The sequence below is a fragment of the Syngnathoides biaculeatus genome, chromosome 6 (assembly GCF_019802595.1).
Source record: "Syngnathoides biaculeatus isolate LvHL_M chromosome 6, ASM1980259v1, whole genome shotgun sequence".
Classification (NCBI taxonomy): Eukaryota; Metazoa; Chordata; class Actinopteri; order Syngnathiformes; family Syngnathidae; genus Syngnathoides; species Syngnathoides biaculeatus.
The window spans coordinates 4,269,665-4,290,184 of NC_084645.1; the positions used below are offsets into that span (position 1 = coordinate 4,269,665).

A 20,520-nucleotide genomic window follows, 5' to 3' on the forward strand; every position below is an offset into this window, starting at 1 on the left:
TTGGATGGAAACACATTCAGAGATAAGAGCAATGATACCAGTGCAGATGTTCGTGGTGCATTTATCAGCGTGTCATACAACTTTTGACCAACAAACCACCACACATCGCTGTGTGGGAGCAGTGTGGCAGTTTGCCGATGGATATCATGACACCATGTTTTGTTGAGACTTCCCACCATAACAACTGTCCGTGTAAAGCTAACACAGGGGAAGCTAGCCAATGTAACATTAGTAGAAAATATCAGTTTATCATTTACTGCCTATTTGTTGGATCAACACTATTCCATTTCTGACAAGTGGTGTTCGGAGTTGTTTTAGTCATTACCTCCAGAGTACACTGTGTTGGGATTTCTGCTGGATTGACACGCAGTAGTGGCTTAGGGCCCATGCACGTGATGTTACTATAGTTTACCTTGTTACCTGCATTCTACATTAAAAACAACCAGTTGTTTCCGATTTGTAAAAAAAAAAAAATGTTCCTCACGCTTTTTCAGTTAAAATACTTCAACTCCCTCCATAGTATACGGACTCTTTTGTATGGCATTCGCGTTTAAGGTCGCATTAAATTGGTAAATGATGAGAAGAAAATGGAGGTTTCCTTTAGCATAAGCACATAGATGGAATCCCCAGCAATTAGAGTAGGCCAAGGAGTTGAAATCGTGCTTAACTGATTCATTGGGAGGCACACATGCAGTCTTCCCCTCATTCCTCATTGACTGTCTCATAGTTGTTTTATCAATGTTATTTGAAATTAGGTTGCGCCTCTTTTTCTCATGTGTGGTAGGCATAGTTGACTGAGTATAATTATTGGTTCTGTTGTGTTTTTGTCAGCTTTACAGGTGTCTCATATGAACAAAAATATCATTATGGCTGACAATGTGGCAGCCCAACATGCTATTATATTATTTAGCTATTTTGAAGTAATGTCAACCAAGTCAGTCCACCTTCTATATTCTTCAAATGGTTCATTGTTGTTTTATTTTGCTCTTCCAATGGCAAAAAAAAAATGCTTTTTGTCTAAATCTAGCAGAAGTACACTATATTAACCCTTGAACTTCCTGCTGCTGTGAGAGAGTACTTTGCCGTCATCCAAATTTGTTGTACTTCCACACCATTAAGGTGGTAAGATTTTCTCAAGTCTTCTGTTCCCTGGACGAATTATGTTCCATCAACTTTATGAGATGTGATACCTTTTATGCCCGTTTTCACATCATCTTGAGTCCAGTTTTTTTTGTGTTATGTGTGTGTTCCTCTCTTATTTTATCCTGCAGGTTAACTATATATATATATATATATATATATATATATATATATATGTATATGTATGTATATATATATATATGTTTGTGTGTGTGTTGACCTGGCCAGCAAAGCCATATTGTGTTATCCACAAATTTAGATGTTTTGTTTTAGTAGGACATTGGCTTTCTATAAACTTCTAGTCCTTCAACATGTTTTATTCATTTATTTATTTATTTATTTTTCGGACGTTCTGTATCAACTATTTTGCTTTTTGTTTTCCTCCTGTTGGAGTCAGTGGTTCACCTAGGGTGACTATACTGACTTCCCCCTGAACAGGCTGACAATTACATTCTGTTTGAGGTAATTCTCAAGCTTCTACCACAAGTGACGGAGAATTCTTACCTTCCTCATCGCATCCTCAAACAGTTGTCACTCAATTTCCTGTTCAAATGAGGTAGCAAACCTCCACTCACACTTTTACACATACACAGGTTTCACGGAGTTCAAGTACGTACAGGACACACGTTGCCCTTTTCTCTGTTTTATAGACAAATTAGTCTACTCTATAGGGACTAGTATTCTCGCGGTTTGGTTCTGCTGCAGTCACCCAGACGCGCATTCACTCATTCCTCATGAGTGTGGGAGTTTCCTACTCACCAGAGATGTCTTTACTTCCTTTGGCTTCTCGTCAACCCTCAGCCTCCAGACGCAAAGTCGAGGCCCAGTCCCGGAAAAGGTCTCAAGTGCCGTGGCCACGGTCTTTGCCTGGACGTCGACTCAGCCCCTGGAAACCTCAGGTCTCTTGAGATCCAGCTCGAAGGACCAAGTAAATGTCAGGTTTACCAATTACACATTCATTAAACTGGAGAAAAAGAAAGCAAAGACACCAGTTCAAGTCTCGCGAGGAGAGAGAAGAGGAACTGTCTCGTACAATTTACCACTACACTCTCTGATTATCCTCTCCTCAGCACCTCTATTTCGTTTTAAGACCCCCCTTATTTACATGGATGTTACAAAAAGGAGACGTCAAGCAAAACAGTTGGAAACAAAGTGTACTTGTTTGTTCATGTGTGTGTGTGCATGTGTGTGTGTGGTGTGCTGAGTACATGTGTCGTCATCATTCCTTTAACAGGCAGCAGGTGCTCCTGGTTCTAACATTTCTGATGATTAGATGTTTTTGTTCTTGCTATCTGCTAGTAGGCGGCTGCCACCTTATCTAGAGCAGAGCAAAGCATTTCTTTATTGGAAGTAGGTATATGATAATTATATTCACAATTATTCCTACAAAACGTCTTGAGGAATGTTACAGCTCCTCGGAGGCCATTGAAGATGAACTCTTAAAAAAGATAAAAGAGTTTCCAAGACTAACAAACATAGATAGTGAGAAGTTAAGAGAACTTGGTGACATCATGTTAGAGTTACAGTGTACTAAATCAGATGGTGCTCTTCCAGGGCTTGCATACCTGGACACACCTCGAGGGGTGAGACCAATAGTTGAAAAACTTCCCTTCAACCTGCAGGAAAGATGGAAAACTGTAAGATCGCAATACAAATAGAATTATAGTGTGTCCTTTCCCGCTTTTATGTTTTTGTGCAGTTTGTTCAGCAACAAGCGAAAATGAGGAATGATCCAAGCTTTAATTTATGCAGCTGAAACAATCAAGCGTCCACTCACACAGAAAAGTCCACATCACACAATCACAAAGCTACAGTCTCAGTACACAGAACAGAAATTACAGAGAAAAAACAAGATAGTTCAGAGGAAAAGAAAATAGAAGAACCAGATCGACGATTCATAAAAAGCCACACCCTCTTAAAAAATGTAAATCACTTAGAGACAAACCAATTGATGAGCGTCGAGCCTTTCTCAAAAAGTATCGCTTCTTTTACAGGTGTTGTGGTACAGTGCAGCATATTGCAAAAAATTGTCAGGTGGCAGTCAAGTGTGCTGAGTGTGACAATCCCAAGCACATATCAGTGGTTCATCCAGGTCCTGTTCCCTTGCCAAAATGCAACTCCTCAGAGAGAGCAGTTACTGAGGAGAAAACAGCAGTGCTCTCCAAGTGCACAGAGGTATGTGGTCAGAGTGAGAGAGAGGCCCACGCTCTTTTTTTCAGATCTGTTAAGTGGAAGCTTATCCAGAAGGCCAAAAAGACAAAGCGCTAAAAATGTACGCAGTGATTGACAAACAGTGTAATAAGTCCCTAGCTAAGACAGAGATCTTTGACTTGTTTGAAATCAACACCTCACTCACCCCGCACACTCTCAAAACTTGCTTAGGAAAAGCAGAAACTGCAGGTAGAAGAGCTTTTTCATACAGTCTGTGGATGGAGAGATGAAGCTCAAGCTGCCCCCTTTGATCGAATGTGACTCAGTTCTGGTTGACAAGTCTGAGATCCTCTCACATTTAGCTGTGCTTCAGTGGTGGCGGATGCCTCCGCCGCTGCTGAAGCTCGGCTAACAGCCTCCGCCGCTGAAGCTCGGCTCACGGCCCGCTGCTGGAGCTTGCTCGTCAGACTCCGCATCATTCCTGTCCGAAGACCCATCCCCGGCTGCTTTACGCACTTATGTCCCGCTGCCGGAGCTTGCTCGTCAGACTCCGCACCATTCCGCCCGAAGAACCATCCGAATATTCAACATTTACAGCCACAGGTTCAAATCTGAAAGTTAGTATTCCTATGTCTTCCCGATCAACCAATACTGCTATTTCTTCATCAGATGAGGATAAATTGGAGAAATCAGCGCTGCGCATAAATGGTGTCCCATGTAATCAAGCGTTAGGAACGGCACGTAACACGTCACATCCACCCACGTCGGTCATTTGACTGGCGAAAATGGCAGCGTCCCTGAAAATTCTTAATTATCGATAAAAATCTTCTCAAAACACTATTAAATGAGAGAGGATTTAACATCACATTGTCAAAATAGAGTTCATATTACATGACCTATTGGATACACCACTGGATTTCCCCTTTAAATCTGAGAACAAGTCATAACTACTGAATGTGTTCTAAACGTTTGAACCTTGGGAAACTTTCGTCTTTGTAAGTATTGTATGTTCACAGACATTAGGTTGAGGTCACTATTATATCTTATTATGAAGATTGATGTAAACGAGTGATCGTTGATACAGCTATTGTTGTGTTAAGCATAAATAAGATAGCTACCTGTACTTTGCACAATGTCACACAGTGCACAGTGTAATGTATGTTTTTCTGTATCTTTCAGTTACATTTATAAATTCATTTACCACAAGAGACCTCTATAAAACAAGAAAAGAACGCCTTGTGTACGGAGTTTCTTTATAAGTTCACTGGCTGTCTAGCTTCACATTCACGAGGGTACTGGTGAGTGCTGGAGCCTATCCCAGCTGTCAACGGCCAGGAGTCGGGGTACACCCTGAACTGGTTGCCAGCCAATTGCAGGGCACATGGAGACAGACAACACTCACAATCACACCTAGGGACAATTTAGAGTGTCCAATTAATGTTGCATGTTTTTTGGATGTGGGGGGAAACCGGAGTACCTGGAGAAAACCCATGCAGGCATGGAGAGAACATGCAAGCTTCACACAGCCGGCCCGGGATTGAACCCGGGTCCTCAGAACTGTGAGGCCAAAGCTTGACCAGCTGATCTACTATGCCACCTGTTATGTAACATATTTATACAAAATATAAGTATACAGTTAAATAGAAATGTGATGAATCTAGTTCTGTGGTGTATGTCTACTTCATATACAAACATACATCATCATTTACACAAAGAAAAAAAAAAAAGCAGGATGAAGACCATTTAAATCCTGTGTACTCTTGGCCCTTAGGATTAGGAAAGGTATCACAAATCTTTGACCCACAGCAGGATGGAAGTGATACACGGTTATTTCTGCCAACAATTCCTTAACACCATCTCACAATCTGTCTATAGTTAGTTTTTGACCACGTGACCTCAGCCGGGCACGTGGCCATGTTGGATGGGCTCACTTTAGTGACGCGCCGTTCACTCTATCGCTTTTGCATACAGACTGGAGTTACACAAATGTTCGTACAACTGTTAAAGGTGATGTATTATGGCTAAAAAAAACTTTGGGAAGTTATCGGGGCTCATTAGATATTGTTTCAAGAAACTATTATGACAAGAAGTGCCGTTTGATCGACAATATCGACCCATATGCCTTGGAGAAACAAATGGAGCAACAATTTCGAACTGTGGGCGTCGGTAACCTATTCAGACATTGTCAACTATCTCCTCTTCTCGACAAGTGCGATGGACCAACTAAAGAATTACAAAGATCTAGAGGCCTACTACGAATTTATCAATGGCTGGTTTTGTGACACGGCGGTATCCATTGTAAGCAACCTGTGTCTCCACACTGCTAAGGTTGGTATAGTGCATAATTCAATTTAAATATGTAGCCTGAAGCTACTTAATTTCTGAGTGAATGCTGTCGAAAGTATTCATTGCGTGATTACAGTCAGGATTGTCTTATATTATGTTGCTTATACCAACGAAAGAGGTGTAAATTATTATTTTTGCAAATGTGTACATAACGGTCACTTTGGAGGGATGAGAAAAGCAAGTGCAAATCGAATATGTGAAACAATGAAATAACAGTCTCTCACATTTGTAAAATTTAAAGGTGTAGTCAGTCATGTCTGCAGATATTAAATTACGGGTGTGATTAGTGATGAAATCTAAAGACCTTAAAAAAACTTACTGATTTGTTATACCCAAGTCTGTAGTTGTTACCTAAGACTATAATCATGATTTATTGAGATTGCACTGAGAGAGACATTTTTAAAGAGGTCAATAGACATCCAAATTCAAAACTAAGTATTCATATCATGACATTATTTCATTTCATCATGATGTATTGTTATAATCTATCGTAATTTACTGCGCTACCTATTGTCAATCCTTTGATGAAAGCTAGCAGTAGATGATCTATATCTTCCTAAAAGCATGTAGAGGGGAAAAGTTTTCAACTTCAAGTTAATGCGTACCACGGGGAAAATGACCGTTCACATTTAGATATATGGACAGACTGTCACGACCCATCGGAACGGATGTGGACCCAAATGCAAGAGTACACGGGAGACGCAGAGGTAATTCTGGAAAAACGTTTATTGTTCCATGGTCGGGGATTGGGCGGGCAGTCAGGTGCAGCAGCGGTAGTCAGGATGTTGGACGTAGAGAGCAGGTCAGTGGGCAGGCAGGAGTCGGTACACGGGAGATCGATCAAAGCAGGCAGGTGCATCAAAGGAGTCAGGCTTATGGGGTTGGTCGGAGGACAGGCGGAGGTCGGTGCACATGGGAATACGATCAGAGATACGAGAGTGCTGGAACGGGGCATGGACTGCAACAATCTGGGGCCGGACCAGTCATCCGCATGGTCCTATATACACCGGGGCCAATCAGCCATCATGAGGCACGGGTGTGTGCCTCCCAGTCAGCGCGACCGCACGGGCACCTGCGCAGCTAGCGCTGGACCGGCAGGATCATGACACAGACTAGTCTAATTTTGAATTTCGATAAAATCAAACTAAATCACAATATCATACTTATTATAGTTACAGTTAAGAAAATCAGTAATTCAACATCCTGCTATAATGCAAGTTCTCCCACTTAGAAATCATGGAGGGGTCTGAAATTTTCATCGTGGGTATGATTTTTTTTAACAATTTATTTGTGTGATAGAGCTGCAAATAAGTATTTTAACACCTGAGAAAACCATTGTTAACATAGGGTACAGTAGGGTTTGTTTGCAATTACAGAGGTTAAACGTTTCACGTAGTTGTTCACCAGGTTTGCATACACTGTAGGAGGGATTTTGCCCCACTCCTCCACACACATCTTCTGTAGGACAGACAGGTTTCTGGGCTGTCGCTGAGAAACACGGAGTTTCAGCTCCCTCCAAAGATTTTCTATTTGGTTTAGCTCGGGAGAGTGGCTAGGTCACGCCATAACCTTTATATGCTTCTTACGAAGCTACTCCTTGGTTTTCCTGGATGTGTGCTTTGGGTCATTGCCATGTTGAAAGACCCAGCGACGACCCATCTTCAATGCTCTGACTGAGGGAAAGAGGTTGTTCCCAGAAATCTCACAATTCATGGCCGCGGTCATCCTCTACAGTGCAGTTGTCCTGTCCCATGTGAAGAAAAACACCCCAAAGCATGATACTACCACCTCCATGCTTCTCAGTAGGGATGGTGTTCCTGGGATGGAACTCATCGTTCGTCTTCCTCCAAACACGGTTAGTGGAATTCTGACCAAAATCAGACCACAAAACCTTCTCCCATAACTCCTCTGTATAATCCAAATGGTCATTGGAAAACTTAAGACGGGCCTTGATATGTGCTGGTTTAAGCAGGGGAACCTTCCCTGCCATGCATGATTTCAAACCATGACGTCTTAGTGTATAACCAACAGTCACTTGGAAACGGTGGTCCCAGCTCTTTTCAGGTCATTGACCAAGCCCTGTCGTGTAGTCCTGGGCTGATTCCTCACCTTTCTTAGGATCATTGAGACGCCACGAGATGATATCTTGCATGGGGCTCCACTCCGAGTGCGATTGAGCATCATGTTTGGGAACATTTTGGATCCTCGGCACGACATCGACCAATGGGAACGTATGGATTTATCTCGTGAGCTGATTGGCTGCACATCATCAAAGATTCATCCAGCAACTTCCGTTCCACCCTCTCCCTTGTCATCTTCCTTTCTGACATTTTTTACATTATTGATTCTGTGCGCGATATCCTCTCTTGTTCACAATGCCGTTCAAAGCGCTGTGCTGATATTAAAGCTTCTTCCGAAGCACACAAGCAGAAGAGGAAGATGATGACGATTGGTGAAAAAGTCAAACTACTGGAAATGCTGAAAGACGGTTAAGTTTTTTTTTTTGGTGCACCATCATGCTATGAATGAATCGACAGTCCACTATATAAAGAAAGACAAGGGAAACATCTGTAAAACAGCGTCAATAAGTTTCAACAAGGAAGCGAAATATGTGGTAACTCCGCAAAATCAAGAGGATTGTACGAAGCTGCGTTAACTTTGTGGATAGCGGATTGCAGAAAGAAAGCAGTGAGTTTGGACACCAACATGATCAGGACAAAGGCTCCAACCCTTTATGATCAAATCCTGCCTGCTGATGATGATGAAGAGGTTGAAGAAACAAACCTCAAGCCAGCACTACCGTTCCCATTGTCACTGTGGCATTATGCCTTGGTGCTAATTCAATTTATGCTGCTCAACTTTCTGTTATTGCATACTCCATACTACATACATACTACCCATTGTAAAACTTAAAGGGCTGGGCGTTCTGGCAAAAAAAACAAAAAAACAAAACAGAGTAATTATTTTCATGTTGTCTGATTTTGAATACGTTCCATTTTTTTTTATCATCTTTGAACCTTTTTTAAATAGCCAGTTTTAAAGCAAATGCACTGAAAACTAAAGGAGCTAGAGTTGTTCAGTATTTTATTGATGCATTTTAACATTTCTGATAGCCAGTATTTATACATTAACCACAGCAGGATATCAACACTTCCTGATATTAGCACTCAGAAAGTAAGGCAAATAAAATGAAAATGTAGAAAAATATAACATAATGAAGTAGTTTGAAGTCCTGAGTATTTTTGGATGAACATGATACAAAATAAACTTAGGAAGACACCTTAGCTTGTAAACATCATTCTCTAGTTATGATTATGCTAGTAGTAGTAGTTCTTCAAATGAATAAACACAGTAGTCCCTGTTTTTGAGCGTTAGGGTAGTTGGGAGTGCTGCCTTCAAGAGAATGTTTGACTGGGTGGTTGCCCGTACCACATCAGAAATCGGACCTTGCTGAGTCAGATGGCGAGTCTCAGTTGCATTACAGGGAGGGCCAACAGAGGAGGCGCAGTTTCTGTTTCCTCCCACAACTTGCAAATGGAAGTGGAGCAGGAAAAGTATGACTGATTGGCTTTTGTCATGCACATTTCTGCAATGTTGGCTTGAAAAAATATGCACATAGCTGATCACGATAAACAATGGGAAATACATCGTAATTCTAACCCCAATAATTTCATTGCCTCACCCTACTTCGACTATGCTCGTAGCTTTCTGTCTGATTGTAGTGCCTGAATTTCAAACCCACGCATGCATGCACATGATCACGGCAAATCAAAGGGGTGTCCTCCCCTTCACTTTCTCTGATTGGGTTAGACCACTGTAGCGACTCTGACCCACTTGGCAAAACCTCCCCAATACCTTAATAAACTGCATTGTTTTCTGCGACACTACTGTGAGACAGCCACTAGGAGGACAACTGACCTATGTCAAGTGAACCCTAAATTAATTAACAGGTCCCCTTGAACTCTTGGTTTACAGTCATCAAGGATTGTTTTTCTTCGCAAAACTGACAGTATCCAAAAGGGGGGACCATCTCTATGGGGTGACCAAGCTGGGGCAGAGCGACATTGGATTGCAAATACAATAATTCAAATACAGCAATGAACAATTTGCTAAATATGTGACAAGTCGCCACCCACTGGGTTTGAGAGTACTGCAACACATGGGCTTTCATTCAGGGTTATAACTGAAAACAAAACCCCCATTTGCTTATTTCACAAACTCTGCAGAAACGTTCCAAATGTATGCCTTGATGTCTGTGTGAGTGTGTCAACTTTGCAGGTGCAGGTGTGAGATTTTGAGAGATCTTTGTCTTGATTTGACAAAGAGGCCCCACCAACCCATTGTATAGGTGTTATGGTGGATGACTGCTTACCACGTCTGCCAAATCCAGTCTTCCTTTGTTGAGTTAGCTGAAGGAGGATTGCGCTTAGTCTAGCTCTCCTATGAGGTGCACGGATACAATGAAAGCACCACAACGAAAGCCAAAAAGGGGCAATTTAATGGGAGAAAGTTGATCCAAAACATTGCAGAGGTGGACTGAAATTTATGGTCAGGATTTAATACAATTGTCTCAAATTCACACTTTCTAGTTGATAATCAACCTTAATATCGAAATTTTGGCTGATAAATATTTACTAGACGGTATGAATACAAAAAATATCTACAGTAACTTAAGTTGACAGATAATTGTAATAGAATTAAAAAGCAGTAAAACTTTGGCCGAAATGACATCCAGTACTCAGCTTTGGTTTGTCAAAACTGAAGTACAACACTTCATGTGGATGTGAAAGGCCTAGTTTGACTGGGTTTGCCTTTGACCACGGCACTGTGCTGAGCCAGTGACAGCTAGACCACAAACTGTGACACCATAGCAGATAACTTGACTGCTCTAATGAAGAAGGCAGCTAGCCAGCTCATGAGTACATGAGCTGCCTGGAATTCCAAACATTTCTCACAGGTATAGGCTTCGTTTTAGCACTGTGCAGCAACCCGGCTGGCCACTTTGAGTGCCCAGGTATAGACAGACTCTTCCGGCCTGCAGGGTTCATTCTATTGTTAGATTACGAGGCTCATGGTGGCTCAATTCCCTGTATGTGAAAGCCAGTGAGCTTGTCCACCTAACCTGCAGTGAGATGTGACGGTTCCACCTTGGAGAAAATGCTCAAATGAACTAAATCCCCCTCAGGAGCGGAGAAAGGGAAATGTAACATAACCATACAATTGCAAGCCGTATGATAGAGTGGGTTGGGAAGAGCTGGTAAAAATGACTTGTATTCCTATTAATTTTTTTTTCAGTACACTACAGAGGTTCCCAGACAGTCCCACACAGCATACGCTCAGAAAGTAAGAAGAAATGGTTTTGTTTTGGTCTTGTCTCTACTCTGTAAACAAATAGCATCAGCCTTTGGTGGGTGGATGCTATACAGTATATACTGGCAAGGCCCTGAGGGTGGATGAGATTTGCCCAGAGTTCCTAAATGCTCTGGATGTTTTTGGCCGGTCCTGGTTTACACGGTACTCCAACATTGCATGGACACCGGGGACAGTGCTTCTGGATTGGCAGACTGGTGTAGTGATCCCCCTTCTTAAAAAGGGACACAAGAGGGTGTTTTACAACTACCAGGGATCAGACTCCTTAGCCTCCCTGGTAAGGTCTATTCAGGGTTGCTTGAGAAAAAAAGGTTCATTAGGAAGTTTAATCTCAGATTCTGGAGGAACATCTTTGTTTACGTCCTGGCTGTGAAACAGTAGACCAGCTCTTCACCCTCGCCAGAATCCTCGAGGGTGCATGGGAGTTTCTGCAACCAGTCTACAGGTGTTTTGTGGACTTGTATCCTACAGTATCACTCATGGAATCTTGTGGCAGGTGCTTCGGTAGTATGGAATACCGAATCCCTTGATACATGGTATTCAGTTCCTGAATGATTGGTGTCAGAGTTTGGTCCGCATTACCGGCAGTAAGTCGGACTTATTTCTGGTGAGGGTTGGACTCTGCCAGGAATACCCTTTGTCACCCATTTTATTCAAAACTTTTATGGACAAAATTTCTAGGTGCAGCCGAGGTGTAGCAGGTATTCAGTTTGGTCATCTCAGCATTGCCTCTTTGCTTTTTGCAGATGATGTGGCTCTGTTGACTTCATAAGGCTGTGAGCTCCAACTCTCACCGGCGTGGTTCCCAGCTAAGTTAACCAGCTGGAATAAAAATCATCACCTCAAAATCTGAGATCATGGTCCTCAGAAGGGTCGAGTGCTTGCTTCAGGCCGGGATGAGATCTTTCCCCAAGTGGAGGAATTCAAATATCTTGCGGTCTTGTTCATGAAGGAAGTGAGGGAAGAATGGAATGGGAGAATGACAGGCAGATTGGTTCAGCATCTGCAGTGATGCAGGCTTTGGAACTATCTGTTGTGGTTAAGAAGGAGCTATGCCGAAAGGTGAAGCTCACTATTTACTGGTCAATTTACTTTCCTGCATTCACCTATGGTCACGAGCTGTGGGTCGTGACTGATAAAACAAGATCCAGGATGCAAGCAGTCGAAATGAGTTTCCTCTGCAGGGTTTCCGGGCTCTCCCTTAGAGATACGGTGAGAAGCTGGGTCATCCGGGAGGGTCTCCGCGTAGAGCCGCTGCTCCTCCACATTGAGAGGATCCAGATGATGTGGCTCAGGCATCTGCTTCGTATCCCTCCTGGGTACTTCCCTGGTGAGGTGGTCTGGACACGTCCCACTGGGAGGAGACCTTGAGGATGACCCAGGATATTTTAGAGAGACTACGACTCTATGGGCCTCCCTGCTTAAGCTACTGCTCCAGTGACCCGACCTTGGATAAGCAGGAAAAAAATGGATGATCAACCTTACCAACCAGATGGACTGACACTACACGCCTGACTGAAATAATTAGGAATGTGTTTTTCTGTACTTCCTAGCATCACAAACTAATAGTGGTTCCTGTGATGAAGCAGTAGTTGAGAAGATCGAGTGATTTAATCTGACTGCTCATGTAACAGAATTTTAATGACTCGTAATTATTTTGGAAATATTTTCTTCTTTGTTTCAGTGGATCTATTTGAGATCCGAGAGGTTCGCCCTGGGAGAAATTCCAAAGACTTTGAGCGGTTCAAAGATGGGAAGGATAAACATGACAACAATACTTGTTTTACCATCTTTTATGGCTCACAGTTTGTTCTCAACACCTTGAGTCTAGGAGGTGAGTACTTCATATGAACACATTAAATGTCATAGCCTTGTGCAAATATACAGTATAATGTATTGCCTTCAATGAAAAGTGAATTTATGCAGTGTGATCTCAATTGTGTAAGGCCATGGCTTATTGTACAAAAGTGTTCAAGATAATAGCAGTCCAATATGACAAACCAGATTAACTAATGTTTTCAGTACATTTTTTATTGTTGCATATTAAACTAGTTACCTCAAAGTGTAGTAGATTCCAACAAGGCCCAGCATTCATGATATACACACGCTTAAGGCGGTGCACCTGGGAAATTTGTTGAAAGGGGTGTTTAAAAACAATAATCTGCCATTGACTTTACAAATTCAAAACTATTTTGCACAAACATTTTTGTTTCTTGGATTTGGGGCACCTTTCAACTGTTATTCCACTCCAAGATTCCTTAACAACAGTCCACAATTCATTTACATTACATACACATTACAATACAATGGTTTTGAGGAGAAAGTCCGGGGATTGGCCTGGCGACTCCATAACATCAACTTTGTTGGTTTGCAACCAAGACTTTGTATGTTTACTAGTGTGTTTGGGGTAATTGTTTTGTTGAAACGCCCATTTCAAAGGCATGAGCCCTTCGAGTATTTTGACATGTGCAAACCAATCCATGATCCCTGGTATGCGATGAACAGGCCCAACACCATAACAGGAGAAGCATGCCCATATCATGATGCTTGCACTACCATGCTTCACTGTGTTCACGGTGTACTTCTTCTGTTCCTTTCAGCTTGTCCCGTTAGGGGTCGCCACAGCGTGTCATCTTTTTCCATCTAAGCCCATCTCATGCATTGTCTTCTCTAACACCCACTGTCCTCATGTTCTCCTTCCAAACATCCATCAACCTTTTCTTTGGTCTTCCTCTCGCTCTTTTGCCTGGCAGCTCCATCCTCAGCACCCATCTGCCAATATACTCACTTTCTCGGCTCTGCACATGTCCAAATCATCAACTTCTGCTCTCTCTCTAACCTTGTCTCCAAAACATCCAACTTTGGCTGTCCCTCAAATTAGCTCATTTCTAATCCTATCCAACCTGCACACTCCAAGCAAGAACTTCATCATCTTCATTTCTGCTACCTGAAGTTCTGCTTCCTGTTGTTTCTTCAGAGCCACCCTCTCTAATCTGTACATCATGGCCAGCCTCACCACAGTTTCATAAACTTTGCCCCTTTATCCTGGCGGATACTCTTCTGTCATATAGGACACCATACACCTCCGCCAACTGTTCCACCCTGCTTGGACCCGTTTCTTCACTTCTTTACCACACTCTCCATTGCTCTGTATTGTTGACCCCAAGTATTTGAAGTCATCCACCCTCACTATCTCTTCTCCCTGGAGCTTCACTCCTGCTCCTCCGCCCCTCACATTCTTGCACATATATTCTGTTCTACTTTGGCTAATCTTAATTCCTCTCCTTTCCAGTGTGTGCCACAATCTTTCTAATTGTTCCTCCGCCTGCTCCCTGCTTTCATTGCAGATAACAATATCTGTGAACCTCATAGTCCAAGGGGATTCCAGTCTAACCTCATCTGTCAGTCTATCCATTACTTCTGCAAACAGGAAGGGGATGCCTGATGCAGTCCCACCTCCACCTTAAATTCTTCTGAAACACCAACGGCACACCTCACCGCTGTTCTGCTGCCCTCATACATGTCCTGTACTATTCTAACATATTTCTACACCACACCAGACTTGCCCATACAATACCACAGTTCCCCGATTGGTAGTCTGTCATAGGTTTTCTCTAGGTCTACAAAGACACAATGTAGCTCCTTCTGGCCTTCTCTGTACTTTTCCACGAGCATCCTCAATGCAAATAATGCATCTGTGGTACTCTTTCTAGGGCATGAAACCATACTGTTCCTCGCAGATACTTCCTTCTGTCCCGAGTCTAGCCTCCACTACTCTTTCCCATAACTTCATTGTGTGGGTCATCATCTTTATTCTTCTATAGTTTCCACAGCTCTGAACATTGCCTATGTTCTTAAAAATGGGGACTCGCACACTTTTCCTCCATTCTTCTGGCATCTTCTCTCCTGCTAGTGTTCTATTGAATAAATTGGTCAAAAACTCCACAGCCACCTCTCCAAATTGCTTCCATACCACCACTGGTATGTCATCAAGACCAACTTGTCTTTCCATTTTTCATTCTGTTCTAACTTCCCCCTTACTAATCATTGCCACTTGCTGGTCATTCACACTTGCCTCTTCAAGTCTATCATCTCTCCCATTCTCTTCTCAAAGTACTCTTTCCATCTACTTGGCACACTAATGGCACCAGTCAACATATTTCCATTGCCATCCTTAATCACCTTTACTAACTTCCACCACCTGATTCTCTGCTCTACCATTGTCTTCTTAATCTTCCTACCTGCTACCAGAGTCATCCTACATCCCACCATCCTATGATGTTCACGGTGTACTGTGACTTGAATTTACAGTTTGGGGGTCTGTGACCCCTAGACTGGAAAAGCACATTTACTCTCATCAGTCCATACAATTTTTATCCATTTCTCATAGCTCAGTTGATGCATTCTTTTGCAAATCGTAGCCTCTTCTGCACCTCCCATTTTTTAACAGAGGGACTCTGGGGGGGGATTCATGTAAATAGATTAGGTTCACACAGATGTGTTCTTACTGTCACAGGACTTAAAGGTAACTCCAGACTGTCTTTGATCATCCTGGAGCTGATCATTGGCGGAGCCTTTACCATTCTGGTTATTTTGCCATCCATTTTGATGGTTGTCTTCCATTTTCTGCCATGTGTGTCAGGTTTTGCTCTCAATTTTAAGGCATTAGAAATCATTATAGCTGCACAACCTATAAAAGTTTGCAGCTCCATTAATACCTCTTTACTTCACGGATCACCGATCACAGATTGAGTGCATTGCGTTTTTTTTTCACCCCCCCCCCCGAAAAAACCACAAAAAACAGGTTGTCCCACAGTATGTACTATATCACTTTAAGAAGCACCCCCCAAAAAATGCAGATCCGCCTTTTTTTTTAGCTGATTGACTGCATCATCAAAGCTCCACCCAGGAACCCACTTTCTACCTCCCTTCTTCTTTGCCATTTTGCAGGCTGTTGACTCTGTGTGCACATCCTCTCTATTTCAAAATGCATCCAAAGTGCTTGTGCTTGATCTTAAAGCTGCTGGCGAAACACCCAAGGTGAAGAGAAAGATGCAAAATTAGAAGATTGCTTGAAAATGAAGCTGCTTTAATTTTGTGGACAGTGGAGTGCAAAAAAAAAAAAAAACAGCCTGTTCACAAAGAGGAGGGGAGGGAGCTGATGGATTGGGAAAAAAGTGAAATTTTTGGATATGATCAAAGACTGCAGAAGTTATGTTTTTGTGGTGCCATGATGGTGTGAATGAATCAGCGGCACGCCACACAAAGAATGATGTGGTAAATATCAATCTGAAGCTGCAATGAAGCATTCAACCTCTCGAGGACAAGGCAAAGGTAGGTTTGAAAACTTTCAAAAGCGTGCGACAATATGATACGAGCTGTCGAGTGTAGGAATTGTATTGAGGGTTTTATTAATTGTACATAAATTTATCTTATATTTTCTCTCCTTTTGCAATGGCCACTGTCAGGAAATGCATGATTTTTAGTATGTTATTAATGAAAAAACGGCAGCCGACATGGACCCATGCATTTGTTCACCACAAAACATGATTTTGACATATACATCTTTTTGTAACTTCCCCCCTGAAAATCCTCTCGAGCGATTTGTTTTCGAGAAGAAGCAGGAAGTGGCGTACATGGCAGGACTGCCCTCAAGTGGATTCATTTGTTTCTATTAGTTTTACCTCCGGGAAGGTAGCTCGTTGTTCCTTCGTGTTAGCCAAAATGCCGGATCCTGGCATTGCTGGACATTGCTGAACACTCGGGAGGATGGAGTAACCCTTCATAAGTTTGCAAGAGACCCGGTTCGTCTTGAAAAATGGATTGTACAGTTGCAGAGGACGAGAGCTTCGTGGGTTCCAAATGACGGGTAGGTGTGTATACGGCGACTAAAAAAAAAAAAAAAAAGTTTGAGGGGAACCACGTAATCGGTCTCCCATAACGTAACAAAAGATCCACGTACGTATGACAGGCGTGGTAAATGTGTCGACGTGCGAGTCGGACAATGCCGCACTCAGTCGCGTGCGATGACAATGCCTTACAGAACACCCTAAAGCAGCCCAGCTCTGCTCCGTGATAAACCACTTCGGGGCCGAAAATGAGCCACACTGGTTGAGGCACCACGTTCGCTGGTCACGGCTTCGGCGAAGGCTGTGCATCGGGCAAGCGGACGGCGGCGGCTCTGAAGAACGCAGCCAACAGTGCCTCACTCAGCCGTGTGCGATGACAACGCAGTAAAGCGCTCCGGGTCGACGGTGTTGTTCATCGCGTACTCTGGCGGTTTTGAACAACCCCCTAAAGCAGCATGGCTCGTCTCTGTGATAAGCCACCTCTGCCCCAAAAATGAGCCACACCGGCCGGCTGCGATGAGCCGTTATGTGAATGCATATCATCTGAATATGGCTCGAAACAGTAGTATAATATTGCCCCGGTAACTTTACTCGGTTGTGTGATGTTCTCTTTTTTGAAAAGAGCTTCCGTGTCAGAAGGGGCGTGTTCATCTCCCATAGTAGGGTCCACCGCGTGTTTTCATTGGCGTATGTCCGGGTGATATCACGGACAGAGGATACAGCCAATATGGCGACCACTTGGATGTCGTAGAATGACACTTCTGCAACTTTGTGCATGGATGACGCACTCTCCACTCACATTTATTTTTTCGTATAGACATTGAAGTGAATAATGTTATGTATTTTTCATTTCATTATCTATTTTAGAATGTATATAGGGATGAGACTTACATGCTGTATATGTTTCTATTGGCTTTGTTTGCTGACAGTTGTTTGTTTATCATCTCATGGTTGTTTTATTTATCACGTGTTTGTGTTTGTTACATTTCGGACTGCCCTAAGGAAATAAAAAAGAGGGTTTGTGGCAATTTGCCCAAAACTGTCTGGAGCTGGTGAGAGAGACACATCCTCGCGAACAAAAGTTCCTCTTGTCAGGAGGGGGCGCCACACTGGTGAAATGGAAGTGATGCAACAGCGGCCCGCCAAAGTGACGTCATAACAACGCTCCACAGGCGTTCAGTGCTACACACTGATGGTAAAAAAAGACTGGATAGCGCATATCTCGCGGTTTGTCGATTGTTTGAATGAGTTGGCAGCCATCTTGGTACTCCCAAAACGTGTTGGGGACATGGTTTTACAGGTTGGATTGTGGTGGGGTTTTTCCTCAAACGTTTGGCATGTAGAATTAAAACTGGTCGTGTGAGCTTGACATTTTTGCAGTTCTAACATGAAGGATTTTTAATTCGACTTGGTAAGCCAAAAAAAACCCAACTACAAAGGAAAGACATATAACACCGTGACTACCAAGAAACCTTGCATATTACCCAGGGCCCAATTTCCGTGACGTTAACTTTTCCCAAAATACGCTGTGAAGCACTATCATCACATAGCAAAAAAACTAAGCATTTTTTGTCATAAAAACATTAAATTTAAAGTCAATCAGATATATTTTTGGAAATAAAGACTCGCAATGGGAAAATATATGCTAAATGCATTGTTCATTTGTTGTCTCTTCAATGTCCTATTTCAGACAGAAAATGTAAACTTGTTTCCTTGCATTTAAAAATCAAATTCAATTTGTAGAGTTCTGTATGATGAAATCCATACAAAAAAATTCACAGAAAATGTGTTTACTTGGTTATCCACTGATGAAGTTTGGGAAAATATTTACATCGCTTTTTCGGGCGAAGGTAAAGCAGAGAGTGAACCGTGAACAACAACAAAAACAACCGAAAACAAAGCTTTGTTCAAGTGATTAAGCTCATCAGAAAATAAAAAACTCCTTAACAAACAAACTTTAACAGTGTCAAAGTAAATCTTTCTAATTTACATGTGGAATATTTTCTTACAGCCACGAAACTGGCAATCAACGCACAGGTCATGGTTGTTTTGTGAGTATCTAGATGGCCAATATCTGCTTTTGGCAACTTCAGTTTTGGTGGCCAATAAGCTATCCAGTTTTTTTTTTTTTTTTTTTTTTGATCAGTGGTCCTACACAGGGTATTGGTTCCGTTTCCTAAACTGGTGGCAGAGAAATGAGGCGGCTCCAGCCAGCCCGATCGTACAATAAATAAATCCTGCTGAATTTGGACCAAATGTTATGAATTCTTAACATGAGACGCCCCTGGTGACGACTTCAGTGAACTAAAAATCAACATCTGTGTAATCTTAGGACCCAAATTGGAGTCGTATCATTCGCGTTGAAGCTGCTCGGCGTAGTTTCGCCTAGCCTAGCTCCCTGACAACAAAACGCGTCAGTAATCAAATATTTGCTGAGGAATACATCAAATGCTAGTGCCTACTCGACCTGCAAAGCCTACGTATTGTGTACATCGAGGACCGTGCGTACTAATAGTGAGGAATTTGGGCAAGTGGAAACTTGCTTCTCGGCCCAGACTACATTAGATTAGCTGGCTAACAACGAGATGCGTTTATGATCAAACCATATCCTTTAAATCTACATATCCTTTATATTTTCATACTTGAACCTTACTGACCCACATACCCTTTTAACTTTAGCTTTACATAGTATGTGAATTGTGTTCCTTACGTGCTGACTTCATTTGATTGTTTCTGTTTTAACTTTAACTTTAACATAGATTAGGTAGTATGTGAATTGTGTACCTTATGTGCTGACTTTGTGTATTTGATTGCTTTTGTTTTGACTATCTACAGCCTGATGGGGAGCACAATATTGCGCAACCTGTAACCCGGTCCCAAGCCTGAATAAATGCAGAGGGTTGCGTCAGGAAGGGCATCCGGCATAAAACTGTGCCAAACATATATGAGCGTTCATCAAATGAATTCCGTAACGGATAGGTCGTAGCCCGGGGTAACTACGCCCGCCGCCGGCACTGTTAATCTGCAAGGTGTAGGTAAAAATAAAGATCATGTAGGTTGAAGACATAAAAGAGGAGGAAAGCGGCTTGGTCGGCAGAAGAAGAAGAGGAATTCACAGACCTTCCAGCTGTGTGTAAGGACTTTGAATGTTGGGGCTATGACAGGAAAAGATCAGGAGTTAGTTGACATGATGATTAAGAGAAAGGTTGATATATTGTGCATCCAAGAGAGCAAGTGGAAAGGGAGTAAGGCTAGAACTTTAGGAGGAGGGATAAAATGATTTTACCATGGAGTGGATGGGGCGAGAAATGGAGTAGGGGTTATTTTAAAGGAAGAGCTGGCTAAAAATGTCTTGGAGGTGAAAAGCGTATCAGGTCGACTGATGAGGATGAAATTTGAAATTGAGGGTATTGTGTGTGATTAGCGGCTATGTCCTCAACAGGGAGGATGTGAGTTGAAAGAGAAATTTTGGAAGGAACTAGACGAAGTAGTCCTGAGCATCCCAGACACAGAGCGAGTTGGGATTGGTGCAGATTTTATGTTGGCGAAGGAAACAGGGGCGATGAAGAAGTGATGGGTAGGTACGGCATTCAGCAAAGGAACTTTGAGGGTCAGATGGTGGTGGACTTTGCAAAAAGGATGGAATTGGCAGTGGTGAACACTT

At 42.5% G+C, this 20,520-nt stretch overlaps 1 protein-coding gene across 13 annotated transcripts in view; it reads left to right on the plus strand.

The window, feature by feature from the left end:
• Nucleotides 1-20,520, plus strand: part of plcg2 (phospholipase C, gamma 2) — a 177,289-nt gene that overhangs the window by 18,417 nt on the left and 138,352 nt on the right. For 10 of the 13 annotated variants that reach the window (XM_061822290.1, XM_061822287.1, XM_061822284.1 and 7 more), the window contains one exon: nt 12,692-12,841. The exons of 2 other annotated variants lie outside the window; for them this stretch is intronic. In XM_061822290.1, coding sequence (XP_061678274.1) covers nt 12,692-12,841 — 150 coding nt within the window. Of the gene's footprint in view, nt 1-12,691; nt 12,842-15,957; nt 16,342-20,520 lie in introns of those variants that run through there. One more of the 13 variants, XM_061822289.1, reaches the window with a different exon arrangement.